The 14646-nt window shown below is 33.4% G+C and overlaps 1 protein-coding gene across 4 annotated transcripts in view; it reads right to left on the bottom strand.

The window, feature by feature from the left end:
• The window catches only part of LOC128177663 (insulin-like peptide receptor), a 49650-nt gene that overhangs the window by 6727 nt on the left and 28277 nt on the right, over positions 1–14646 (bottom strand). Inside the window, exons 8-21 of one of the 4 annotated variants that reach the window (XM_052844461.1) lie at positions 13452–13578; positions 11766–11819; positions 11176–11351; positions 10767–10937; positions 10343–10553; positions 8818–8832; positions 5163–5222; positions 2573–2909; positions 2194–2287; positions 1828–1976; positions 1485–1656; positions 867–1025; positions 319–461; positions 138–202 (exon numbers count right to left, since the gene is read on the bottom strand). In XM_052844461.1, coding sequence (XP_052700421.1) covers positions 138–202; positions 319–461; positions 867–1025; positions 1485–1656; positions 1828–1976; positions 2194–2287; positions 2573–2909; positions 5163–5222; positions 8818–8832; positions 10343–10553; positions 10767–10937; positions 11176–11351; positions 11766–11819; positions 13452–13578 — 1933 coding nt within the window. The remainder of the gene's footprint in view (positions 1–137; positions 203–318; positions 462–866; positions 1026–1484; positions 1657–1827; positions 1977–2193; positions 2288–2572; positions 2910–5162; positions 5223–8817; positions 8833–10342; positions 10554–10766; positions 10938–11175; positions 11352–11765; positions 11820–13451; positions 13579–14646) is intronic. The other 3 variants (XM_052844462.1, XM_052844463.1, XM_052844465.1) reach the window with 3 other exon arrangements.

Below are 14646 nucleotides of genomic sequence, written 5' to 3'. Positions count from 1 at the left end.
TGATCAAACATTTCATATTTTTCTTGTGGCTTCACATTTTTGCAGTTAACTAGACTAAAATCATGATTATAATGGAACAACTTTTAAAACTACAACCACTACTATAGGATTTGCATTATTGAATAGTGGGCACTTACTTCATTCTGGATGCCTCACTAAGGAACTCCATTCTTTCTCTGTATGTTGCATGTTCATTTACAGTCTGAAAATTCATAATCTATCAATAATTACTGAAGTAAAATAAAATAATAAATCTTATCCAAAGAAACATTAACAGTTGAATTTTAAAAATTCCAGCGGTTTTTTTGGGGGGGTTACCTTGACTGCCACTTTTATCTCCCCTCCTTTACCATACAGGTCCCTAGCAACCCCTTCATACACCATACCAAATGACCCTTGACCTAGTTCACGGATGAGTTGAATCTTGTCACGCTCCACTTCCCACTCATCAGGATTGTAATCTGTAACCAATTTATGTGTATGTAATTCCAAGCATCAGAGCCCAAGGCTTAAAGCAGTAATAAAGTGCACTCTGATCACACCTGACTTATACTATCAGATCATTTCCTTCACTCTAGAGATTAACCCACTTAAAAAATAATGTTTTTTCAATATCCATATCATTTCCCATCACCTTTTATGTTCATCTTAATAGATCAGGAAATATGATTCACATTGAACATTTTCATTAAAAAAAAGTGTTTTTATTTGCTTTTTCTTTTTTATAAACAATATAATATCTCAATGAATACATTAAAGATTAATAAAACAGATCTCATACTCTTCTGGTGCATGCAAAAATATTTCATACATCTGATTTGTAATTTTTGTTTCAAACCCTAGCGACACTGATATCAATATCTTACGCTCGTAATCAGGGTTGATAGAGGTGAAGTCGGGTCTGTCAGGAATTTTCTTGAATCTGCTGCGGGCGATGAACCACACGCCGATGACCACAATGAGGATTAGGAGGAGGACCCCCGATACTGTGACAGCAATGATGGTCTCAGGTGGCCAATGGGCAGCTACAAACACAGACCAGTCAGGAATATTTGTCTCGGAACAATGTGATCAACTAAGTCTTTGAGAAATAAAGCTGCCTGCATTCATAACATTACCTCAATTAATTGTCAACAACCATCTCACATGTGGATATTTCATGAAAATTCCAAAAGAAATATCTCTTTTGCAGGCATTGTAAGACACAAACATTCATCTTCAACGGTGGCAAATAATAATTGTTTACCGGAATTCTTAACCAGTAATATGCAATGCTGTCATATTATTGTGTGTTGTTTGTTGTTTGTAAGGATAAATGTTCTTCATGTTCACACTTACTGGTAAAAATGTTCACGCTTGTACGTTACTTGATTAAAGCTATTAACCTACTGTACTTATATCTAAATTTTTTGCAATTAGTAAAGATAAACCTCAATTAAAGCAGCAATGCTGTCTTTCGGGGACATCTTCTGTTTTTCACTTACTGGTCGTTGGGGCAGACACAACAAAGTATCTGGGCTCCGTGTAGTTGGTTGTGAAGGCCAGGGAGATGGCCCGGATCTGTACGGAGTAGTTCCCTGGATCCAACTTCTGGAGTTTGTAGCCGCCTATCTTCTTGTACTTCAGATGAGGTACACACAGGGTATTCGGTTTCACCTGATATGGACATTAAAATAAGTCACAATATTTTATTTTTGCAAAAAGAATAAAACCTTTTATTAAGAGCAATAAAATAAATGTATTTTCATTCAAAGACTGTTTAAATGACTATTTTATATATATTGATTAACTAAATTTCAAGTATTTCAATAAAATAGAGCTTCGTACATCTTTCATAACTTTGCTGTACTGGATATCGTAGCTTAAGATAAGACCATTGGGTTCCTTAGGTTCTTCCCAATACACGATCACCTCCCCTGTCTTGTTGCTCATTTTGTAAATTTTAATAGTTTTTGGATCAATGTTATCCGCATTTTCTGAAAAGAATTAATTTATCATAAGATTAAGCTTCAATTCCTCAAATAATAAAAGAGTTTGCATTTCTTTGTAATTACATTGCACTAGGACTGTTTAACCATATTGGATAGAAAAAACAATTATGTGACAACGTTTTTAAATAAAAGAAGTTATTCCATAATTTGAAAGATTGGATGTGCATTTACTGTTCCTATTCTTGATAACTAGTCAACGTACTGTCAGGTAGGGTTCGACCAAGTGAAATAGCACGGATGCTGCACAGCTTCATTTTGGCTGGATCCCGCGGGTCTCGCTCCTGACATGCTATCACCTAAATAAGAAACCAAATGTCGGTTATGGTATTCCAGTACTTATCTGCAGATCATCATGATAGAAATCTTTGAAGGCGGTGAAAATTATACTAGTCGTACTGGTGAACGCCATTAAACATTTTACAACAATTTTAAACTGAGTACATTGTATTGGCAGCAAAATTTTCTTCTACATGTATATATTTTTTGAGCAAAAACTTTCATTGCATCATCAGTGTTTAAAACATATCAACCATATTTTTCACTGTTGTACCCACAAGTTACATGAAATCCCTGGGTCTCACCTCGATTCTGTAGTCCTGAAAGTGGCCCAGGTTACTGATAATGTAACTCATGTCGTTCTTCTGCACCGGCGTCTGAACTATGACTTTGTTGAAAGGGAGGTCTTTCTCTGTTTCATTGACAACATCGGTGTCGTTCTCTTCAGAATCACTCAAGTTGATCTTCAGTCCGTTCACAGCGGAGGCGTTGTACGGTAATGACGCCTCGCGACTGTACCTCCGCGCCCTTTGTCTCCGTAGCGTTGGGTTTGGCTTCAGCGGTAGATTGGTGGGAAGAGTGATATTGGAGAATTTGCGGCGATTCTTTTTAAACAGCGTCTCTGCTCTTTTGCTGTCCATTCTATAAGAAGAATCACCACACATTCTAACATAGACAGAACACTGATATCATCTTATAATAAACATTTCGATTGTCTTTATACTTAAAAAAGATCATTCATAAATGATTATAAGTTAAATTCACCACTTTTTATTTCATCATTGAACAAAGGGAAACATCTTTAACTTGTTGAGATATTATCATTTTTAAGCAAGATATTAATCATTTTTTAAATAAGATTATCATATATTAACTTTCTGTAAAGAAATCACACACAGAGAAAAAACTCTTGCATTAGGGTGAAGAGTGCTTCAACAAACTCAGGATTAATAATAATAATAATCGTGATTAATTGGTGCTGTAAATTAATTAAGAGATAGCAAGTCAAATTAAATTGTGTTCATCATGCATTTCAAGAATCTTGGAGACTGCACTTTCTGTTGACGCAATGATAATAAACAAAGCATCACCCTTTGACTTTCATCTTTACAGATTCATATTTAATCCAACATATTTTTTAAAGATTAATAACACTTGATATCGTAAATTTAATGAAAGTGCAACAATCCAAAATTCTTCACATGCATATGGATAGTCAGATATATAACAGTAAAACAATATTCTAAATAAACATCATAAAGGCATAAATACTGTATATATAGTTCCATATAAGTGTAAATAGACATGGTCTCTGTACATACTCGATAGTTTAGGCCTCACAATAGCATATATATATTCAAGAACATGAACAACTGTAACTATATATATGCACAGTTCTGGAAGGAAGAGGGAGAGAAAGGGGGGAATGTAATAGGGGATACAGACATGCTGAAGAAGAAGAAGAAGGAGTGAAAAGGCCTCAGTTCTGTCACCAAAGCTGGAAGAAAATTCCCAAATGAAATCTTTGGTAAAATGGGAGCAAGTGCTGCTGTCCAGCAAGTAATACATTCATGAACATGATTGAAGGATGAGTCTTTTTATTATCATAAATTTTTTTCTGTTTGAGCCAGTGTCATATGGCTCAAAATCAATAACCTGCCATTCACATGAAGGTCAAAATAAGCGGGTAAGTATCAGGACAAAATCAAGATACTGGATGATTGGTTGTTTATAAAAAGAGAAGATATACAATGTGGCGGTGGGCAATGATGTTCTAATGTGTATCATCTACTGGTGAAATTTTTAGCATATCACACAATGAATACATTTCATGATCATAATTAATATGAAAGGTGTAAAAGCATAATATAATATAAAGTCCACTGGCATTGGACAATCAATACTGCAAGAAAAATAAAAAAAAAAAAATCACTGGCTGCATTGCTAATACTTACTTATTTTTGATGAAAACGGTCTTTTTCACCAAATTTAGTTAAAATAAAAATGTATACATGGGTGCGTAAAGGTAACTACAGATCCTGAAGGACATTGTGACTAGCCTATATATATCTTAAAGAACGTGATCACCGCAGACCATAGATAATCTGGAATCTTCTGGATAATGTGTCATATAAATCTGTTTGTGTAGGTGAATTGCAATGCTTTTTTTGTTTCTTATCTTTTTTTTTTAAATTAAAAAATCTTGTTTTCCCCCTTTTTGAAATTGGTTAAATAAATTCATGCAAGCCAAATACCTAAAGTGCATTAGGTGTAAGCCATATTGCATGCATAAAAAATCATGCATGTCAGTACAGAGGGAATTTATATCAAAGTGAAGAAGAGAAAAATTTGTCAAAATAGTTAAAAAGTGAAAAAAATTAAAATTTGTCTAAAAACCTTAAGCCAAATGTGCACTTTTGAGCGCATAATTTACCCCCAAATTTTCAATTTTTTTTTTAGAATATACAATACCAAGTGATGATTTATAAAACAGTCTTAACCATTGCATGAAAATACACTGAAAGCGACTAAATTCATGGACAATATTGTGCCCTCTTTCTATAACAGCGAACAACATCAATAAATAAATAAGAAATGAAATGTAATTTTTTATCGAAATATGTCAGCAAATTTAATACGTATTTATCTTGTCAGTTTTAGAAGGGTAATTTCAAGTAATTTGGGGAAGATCCATCTCGTCAAGTAGCAAAAATATACTGTAACGTTTGTATGCAAATCATGCAATTCTTGTGAAAAATAACAGGACTTCTGAGATTATGCAAGATGCACATAATTAGTGTTGTTGGCGATTATAGGCAGAGGTGCAAGTTTACACTAGCTACAAAAAATGGTTGGCCGACTCTTAAACTTTTGGTGGTATGTGGTCAAACTCACGATGTTGTGGGCAAATCTGTGGGTAAATCCGGCAACGGTTTGGGGGGACCGTAATCTGTCCTGAAGGAATTAAGCAATACAAGCCAAATGTGATTACTACAGAAAAAATTTGCTTGCGAAATATATACGTATATATATATATACACAATCACAAGAAATCACTGCTCTTTAGGCTTCTTCAGTACTTTGATTAAGCACAACAAAGACAAAAACAAAATTTACAAAAAAAAAATAAAAAAATTAAAAGAACTTGAAAACAAAAAACCAATTAGATGTATTGAAGTTATCATGAAATTAATCAAAACTGAAGAAAAAAAACAAAACACGACCTAGAGATCATTGGTCAATATAGAAATTGATGATTATATTCTGTTGTAGAAAGAAAAAAAAAAAGATTTTTAAGGTTTTGAATATTCATTCACTTTCAATAAGTTTCATTCTAATGATATAATATTTTGAGGTTTAAGCGAGGATGGTTAAATGACAATGAGGGGAGCTAGGTCTGATGTACATATGTATACAGACACTGGTACAATCACTAACTAAGCAGTACAAACACTTCACAACACACGCATGATTGACACACACAATAATGAAATGTTAATATCATCTGCTAGAAGCAGAACGTCCCAATTACCAAGGCCTGCTTGCTAAGCACTTGGTTGCAGTACTTTCAAGAATCACTTTCATGAATTCACATCACAAAATATTTTAGACCTTACATGTGTACAATAGCCTGTTCTTATGTTTTAACTTTGGTGCAAATATGGTAGTATTCATGTGTATGACATCAGGCGCCCCCTCAAAAATTACTGAGCGAGCTCAGTAGATTAACAGATAATTTAAAAAAAACTCAATTTTGCACTTTCTCATTTTCCCCTTGGCTTCAATTGATCCTTCTTTTGTATATTACCCCTCTATGTATGATTTTCAGACACTGTTCTTAATATGCACTCAGACCCTACTGAAATTGTTATGGACAACCCCCCTCTCCACGCAACGCAAAAAAAATTGGGGGAAAAAGAAAAAGTAATTTGAAAATTCTTTAATGTCTTTTGGCCCACAGTTTTTAAATTGTCTGCACTGTGAAAATCTACGCTGAGTGTGGGTACGTGAAAATAATAACTAGGCGGTGGTCTTAATCATGCAACTCTCGCCTGGGGGTGGTGGTGGTGTTGGACTTTGTTACTTGCAAGTTTCTCTAGATAGCAAGTGCTCAGTGAGAAAAACTGGTAGCAAAGCTTTCAAAAACCTGTATACATTGGATTACCATAGGATAATTGTAAACACACATCACATAATGATTAAAAGTTGAACATAAGCATGATACATGAATGGAAGCAGAGCAATCTTGATTATGGTGGCCCCATATGTCATAAAGATAATTTTCACGCATCTTAGAGAGGATATAAGTTAGGTCTTAAGTATGATATATATGATGGAAGATTAAGGAAAAGTACATTTCACAGTTAAAGATTTACACTACATAATCTGTAGTTGGTATTTCTCCACCAATTACGCATATTAATGAGGGTCATCAAAGAACTGTGTCACACCTATGGTAATTCTAGGAGCATTTTGAGGTAACAGGGTTTATCATAGGTAAAGAATTCCAGAAAAACAAAAAAGCTGAGGAAAATGATCATTAACATACTTAGTTTGTTGATGATGAATGAAATGAATACTTAACAAATGTTAAATGATTATACTAAATACTGACCTGAAGTCAATAATTCACCTTATTAAACAAATTGCTTATTGTTCTTTTTTTTTTCTTCAAAGTTCTACACCTGACCCTTAAATTCAAATGGTTTATTATAACCAGTATAAACTGGTCATGAGGCCAGAATTTCCAATCATATATCCAATCATATATCAAACGTTTCCTGTAAAAGTTTTGTACCTTAAAAAAAAATTGAAAGTTTTCTCTGGGGGTGGGGGTGGGGGGTCAGAATCCAGTAGGAGACCTCAAAAATACAGCAGGCTTATTGGTTATAAATAGACTGCACATTGACACCAGACAAGAACAGGAAGAGAACAGAGAAAAGTAGAGCAGCGCCATCCGCAGACAGTAAGCTATGAAGCAAGAGACTGGCATTGAACAATCTATGCAGCACCCCAGGGTTGAAGATTTCAGATCCAAAGAAAGAGAAAGAGGTCAAGAGAGAAATCAGACTCTAACATCAACACCAGACGTCGTAACAAAACAATACAAACATCTCTCGCTCTATACATGAATATTGGACTGCACAATTCAATCACGTCTCTAACTGACAATGACTTTTAATCAAATTTCTGAACGTTACACTCATCTAAATTTCTGTTTCACATCTGATTATATCCCACCCACCCACTACTATGAATATTTAGACACATTATGTGCATTGTTAGTTTTAAATTTCATTTTTACCCCCTCCTCCCTTCCAAGCATTACCTCCTTTTTATCTCCCCTTTATCTCCCTATCAAAACCAACAAAGAAATATCATAAGTAAATATATGTACATAACTGAAATTAAAATCTGCCTTTAAATGCCCCCTTGTGATTGAATTGTCCATCAAATTACCTCCACACATTTTAAAAACAGAAAACAGATATTTTTTAACTGTTAAAATTAAAGAATTTGTAGGGGAGGAAACTTCTCCTTTTTATTATCATTAGCTTCACACTGCATCAGGACGGCGGCTGACTAGCGAGTATTTGTATTCAAATAATGCATTCCATCACAGCATAACATTTATAAATAAATAAAATGATTAAAAGATATTTCAGTAAATTCATTGTTTGAACTGCATTTCCAATGTATCAGTATTGTTTGATCAAATCCATTATGAATATAACTGCATGTTGCAGATATTGAGCATATCTTGTAAAAACAAAATCAAGAGCTTTACAGTTGGAAATATTTCATTTTAATTTCACCCATTTGGGATCTATTATTGATGAATTGCGAGATCAGGAGAGGCATCTTTCAAAATCAAGTCAAACTTTATTTAAAAAAAACAAGACTCTGAAATGGAAATTGCAACTCAAAATTAAAGCTCAATTTCATTCATAGCAATTACCCATTTCCCCCAAAAATATAATGCCAAACTTCAAACAGCAAAAAGTTTAATCAACAAGAAAACAAAAATTTCCCAGTTATGAAAACTTTCTTGTGCACTTCAAATTCAATGTTATGCCATGATAGAATACAGGTAGGGAAAATTTTTGTTGAGTGTGTCTATACAATACAAACACCTGAATATAAATATTGTATGAAGAAAAGAATATATGGAAAATTATATAGAAATATATACAGATTACAAGACAATGGGTATGGTTTTTTTTTTTGTAAAGTGAAACACAAAAATGAAACTAAAAGTAGAAACTAAAATTAAATTACTGTAATTTACAAGTGGTATATGGTGATTATACAAGTGGAGGGATTTCACTATTACAAAATTTGAATTTTAAAAGTGATAAATTTCAAGATGCAGTCTACATATAGTGAACACAAAAATTTTCCCTGGATGGTAGGATTTTGGAAGAGTTACAGAGTTTAGTTTTTAATTTTTTTGAAAAATGCAGATGGTGCTTCACTCATACAGACGATTTTTAATGAAAACTTTTTTGTTGTTGTTGAAAAATCTGCTTCATTTCATCTCTTTACTTACCGATCTTGTTTGTGCCTAGATGTGATAACAAAGAATTGGTTAACATTAAGAAATAGAAATGACATATGATGCGAGAGAGAGAGAGAGAGAACTTGCCTGCAGGAACAAAATGTTAGTGAAAAGTACACATAACACATACATTATGATTTAACACACACATTCTTACGGATTAGAACAAGCATTTAGATTCCCTTTTCAAATTTTTCCAAAAATGGATAAAAAAAAATAAACTCAGGTATAAATTGGAGTGAAGAATATAAAAATAGCCCAGCATGGTGGCAGAATCCTTTGCTTCAGCCCAAAAATATTGCAGTGTAGTTTTTTATTAGGATGCTTTTATGTTGCATTTAAAGTTTTTTTTTTCCATTGTATAAAAGCTTAATGATTGCATTTTGGGTGTTTTTCCATTGTGTAAAAGCATGATGAATGCAATTTTTAAATAAAATGAGTAACATAAAAATGTAGATAAAAACATACATGTAAGGATGAACAAAAAATAATCACATAGAGGTTGTAGACTAAGTGATCTCTTGTTCTGCCCAGTTTGCGTGTAGCATAGACAAATTTGGTGCTTGACATGGTTATGTCCCCTTTGATGAAGTTGGCCATGATATTTATATACAACAGCAAATGAAGATTGTGGAAAATTGATATAAAATAAACCCCACACAATTTGCATTGTGGCATGCTAATTTTGGTTGGGTTTCCCCTCCCATAAAAATCATGAATTGGAAAATTGAGTCACTATATTTAAATACTGAAGGGAAATGTTTCATAACAATTATATGCAGCAATTCCAGAAAAAAATTAAAGTGTAAACGGACATATAAATATAGAAAATAGAGAATGAACAACATTAAATAAACATTTAAGATCATGAATACATATCACTTGCAAATTTCATAAATCATGCTGACATTCTATTTTACAATATGTAGGGAAAAAAATCTGAAGAAGAAAAAAAATAACTGAGACCTTTTTTTTTTAACAAATACATAATTCTAGTGACATTCCAATTCACGGAATTCAAAGATTTCCTTGTATTTTGTAAAGGTGAATATATTTCTACAACCGTTTATTGGCAATTTCCCCATGCAGTTTAATTGTTTTGGGCTCTATGTGTGCCCCCCACCAATTATTAGTAGTGTTTTTCCTGATTATCATAATTTTGTCATTCCTCCTGAAATATTTGCATCTAAGGAAATGGCAGACAATTTAATATGGGGATGGACATTCAATAGAAAAAAACCAACACACTGAAAACTGGGAGATTAAAATTCACTGATAAAAATAAATAGAATACTTATTGAGTTTACATGGGGATCAAAATCAATTAAATATAGATATTCAGTGTATGGCTTATATATTCAAAAATTCAACTATATAGTAAATGCACACTAGGTAAATATCTCAAAAAAACTCTCTTATATAGTATAGCTGTCTCACAAAATGCAAATTTCTGCCATTTTTCCCTAGTCAGTGTTAACTTTGTCAAAGGCTACTTCAGCATGCCACCGACATTTACCTTTTGAGATAGACATAGTTATGTAAGAAGTTCTCAAACGCTATCTGCATCTCTCTCTCCTTCCTCTCCTCTTCCTCTTCTTCGAGGGTCTTTGGGCAGGTACACTCGCCCTGAATGGTCTTATTGTTAGATAGATCTAGATCACGCGATGTATCCATTTTGTCCTCCTCATCATACAAATCGTCCGATTGGTCAAGAAGAGTGTCTAGTGCTGCAATACAGAGCATCATTGCAATTATCATCCTCAACATCAAAATTCATTTAGTCAACTTAAGTTTCTCAGTTTATTTCCTTCATTAAAAAAATATCTTTTCCTAAGTCTTGCTGAATATAAAATTCAATTTGTTTATGATAATATAATTAGTTCATTTTATGAAGCTCAAAATATTTATTTCAATATCTATCAAATTTCATCAACACATACGTTCTGAGCAGTAGTCTCTTTCATTGAATTTTTCATGCACTAGTGGGCGCTTTCTCCAATACAACTCATAATGTGTAACATTGCCGTGAGGGTTGGCAGGGGGGTTCCACATGATTTTCAGTGTCCCTGGGGCCAACGCCTTCACTCGTAACTTGTCTGGTATAGTAGGGTCTGCAAAGGGTACAAGACGATTTTAGCATATGGCTCACTGTGTGTACAATTGTTAAACCCTATCATTTCTTAACAAATGTTAAAGTTACTGAGAGTTTTTGTAGGTATTCTCAAGTACTGAAGCAGATTTATACCATTTAAGACATATGTAATCAAAATTTTGCTTTCTCGTCATAAAAATTCAAACAAAATCATTTTTGAAAAAGAAAAACAAATTCTGCCAATTTATAAAACTTACAGTAGGGAAGAGTTGTGAAGTAGACAATACTGCTGATGGCTCCATATTTGGCAGACGAAGTGGTATAGGTTTGTACGTAAACTGCATACTGCGTCCAGGGTTTTAGATTCAGCAGCAGGGCCGTCGCATAATCCTCATCTTTGTCCATTTTGTTCAGAATATCTTTTGTATACCATCTAAAAGAGAACATCAGAAGTTTTCAGTAGAAGACTTTGTATAAACATATTGAAGGTGTCTTGAAAAGTATTATGATCATATTTCTATTCTATAAATCCTTCTCGCAAAGATTTACAGAGCAAGCATATTTAGGGTTTTGAATAGTAAATATGGAAATTTTACGTTCATTTAAATTGAAATAAAAAATTAAACAGAGAGTGCTAAAAATTCAAACCATCTGTCTGAAGAAAATGTGCATTTTATCAAGTCTGACACATTACAGAATGTTTACTGCAACTTATCATACAAATATCATCTATATAAAATGGTAAACTTTACATCTAATTCCTCTTCAGTACTCCATTAGAAACCTAATTAAACTCAAGTCAGCCTTTTTTAAGGGAAAAATTAGACATGAATGAAAATTAACTTACACATCGTTATCGCAAGCATCTCTGCCTTCATAGATTGAAAGATTTTTAAATGGCCTGCAAAACAGAGAAAAACATAGTTTCTACCCATCATTCCTTTCAGCAACTTCCTGTGCAAGAGAGAATATCAATAAATTATTGAGTAAACTTCTGATGCCTCTAGCCAATTGGGAAGAATGGCAGTTCTACCTACACATTCCACCTGTTTCTTAGAGCCAAATTACCTTGAAATAAATCACTTTGGAAAGAAAAACATCTAACACTGGGGAGTAAGGTGCGATTATTTATAGATTAAGATGTCTTTATGCTTTCTGTGCAATATTATTCACTAATCTCTTAATTTTCAAACAGGCCCTAATGTGCAGTAATGTAAGTAAAGTATTGTAATATTATGCATCAGCATGATTTAAATTTCATTTTCCACCGGAAAGGCTAATATCTACATTTCCCTTATTTATACTTGTTATGACACATTAAACAATGCAAATATTTAGAACATTTTAACATGCCTCATTAACAGACCTCACTCCTACTGTTACGATCCTAGGCTATTTCAGGAAAAAATTTGTACAAACATTGTCATTACAATATTTATAAACTTAAGACCCTGGGGACAACCACCTTCATTCCGGGAGTCTAATGTCAGGAAAAGAACAATTGTTGGGAGAAATATGGGTTTTGTACCTGACACCCACTGGGTCCAAAACACAGTCACCCCCATAGTAGAACCCAAAGGGCTTAAAAACCAAAGAGCTGACACTCAAAGTGTGGCCAGAATAAGCAAACAATTTGTCATAAATAGAACATACAATGATCTGGTAATTCATTCAGCATCTTCATTTAAGTTAGTGACTTTGAACTCTGTAGTTTACAAATCAACCTTATAATGACATCTAATTATCATACAATTTAAATATAAAGCTGCATAATATAATTAATGAGATTTAATTGAAACTTGAAAAATGTAGCAATTTGTTTATCAGATTAACTTCTACATGTACATCTAAAAGAATTTCAGACCTGGCAATTTGTTCTGTTTGAAAATAGAGAGAGCATGCTAAAAATATGACATAAATGTAAATAGCCAACTATGATAAATGTTTAGGAATTCAGAGAACATTGTAATCTCTTTCCTATTTAAAAATTACACTGTATTTCATTCATACTTCTAAAAATAGTTCTTAACTCACAAAATAATGGTAACTTGGATAATTAACCTAAATAACACTTAGACGATTAAGAAAAAATAATAGTTCTATACTAAAATACTATTTGTACGTAGGTAACATTTCAGGAATTAAAGGATTGATGTCAAGGGATCAACATCTAGTACCTATGGAACACATAATTGACAAAAAAATGTAAAGTATTAAAGTTCTACACAGATTTACCACACAGTATTTCTATCACAAATTATTCTGGGATAATTTCACAGGCTACGTGACCTTAAATCCAAAATAACAAAGCTCAGAAAGGTTTGCATCGGAATGTATAGCTGTGACCACGGTCACTTTTGAATAGTAAAAAAACGTTATTTTTATGACAAATTCCAAAACAGCTATAACTTACATATATTTTCACATGCGATCTTCACAAGAACAGTCTAATAAGAAATCAATTTTTGTATGGTTACATATGTAAGCCTGCATCCTTAATTAATATGGAAGCTTTATGGTAAGTTTTACTTACGCCTCTTTCCAGCTGATAACATAGCTTAGCAATTGACGAGGGTCGGAGGATTTGAAGTTATCCCAACGAAGAAAAGCAATCCGTGCGGCAATCTTAACTACAGTCAGATTCAGGGTCGTCACTGTGCCTGTATAGAGATATAGCGGGGACATACATAAGCTTTGGTCAACATGCAAAACATAGAGAATCATAGCTAGATGTAACAGGTGAATAAAAAGGTAGGGCGATCATACACTAAGTCGTACATCACTGGAACGGAAAAGGCTACGAATAAAAACAATCTACATGAAGAGGTGGAGCGGTGGATCTAAGATAATTGGGGGTGTCCGCAACATCCACTTACGCTTCTCTATAGACGATAACATAGCTTAGCAAATTGCGTTGATCTGGAAATTTGCTGTTGTTCCATAGCAGAAAAGCAAAGTTGTGAGTCACAGTTTTAACCCTGAGGACTATGTGTCTCAAGTTGCCTGTGTGGACACAAGAAGGAGGGAGAGATATCAAATACAGCAGAGTTATGTAACAAGGAGATCTTGTTCTTTGTGCAAGGACCGATCAAAGGAGTATTTCATTTACTGGAAATAAAGCAGCTTAACTCTTTACAGTACATGTATAAATTAAGGGGAAAACAGAAAACTAATTTTCAATTTTTTTTTTAATTCCCCCCAAAAATGTCTTAAAGTGAATGTAAAAATTCCTGTACTGGTATTTTAAAAACATCTGTAATATTTTTAATCTAATGAAACACTACGATCAATCATCTACAAGAAAATATCCACCTATCTCTTATATAAAGAAAATTATCTGTAAAGGGGGGGAAAAAAACTTCTAAAATTCATATGAATATTTAAATAAGAACATGTACTCAAAAGTGCAATTTACAGGTAAACAGGATAGGAAAAGTTCAATGAACTTGTATTGCGCCTGATGTTTACGAATGGTTTTTTTGACATGCCTGATGAAAACATGTCGATACCATGCACATCAGGGTCCATTCCCCACTCACTGCTTTATTTTGGTTGCTCAGACAAGAAAAGGAAAGCCAGTCAAGAGCAGAGCTGACGGCAAAATTTGTTGACCTTATGATTCATAAACACAAGAAAAATAATCATCCCCCCTCCAATAAGACAAACAAGCTTCAAGAACATCATCATCTGGAATGAAACAGTAATTTTGGCAGATGGTAGCTTACATC

Source organism: Crassostrea angulata, chromosome 3 (assembly GCF_025612915.1).
Source record: "Crassostrea angulata isolate pt1a10 chromosome 3, ASM2561291v2, whole genome shotgun sequence".
NCBI lineage: Eukaryota > Metazoa > Mollusca > Bivalvia > Ostreida > Ostreidae > Magallana > Magallana angulata.
The sequence above is the reverse complement of the archived record's forward strand: the minus strand, read 5'-3'. Positions and strand labels throughout refer to the sequence as shown.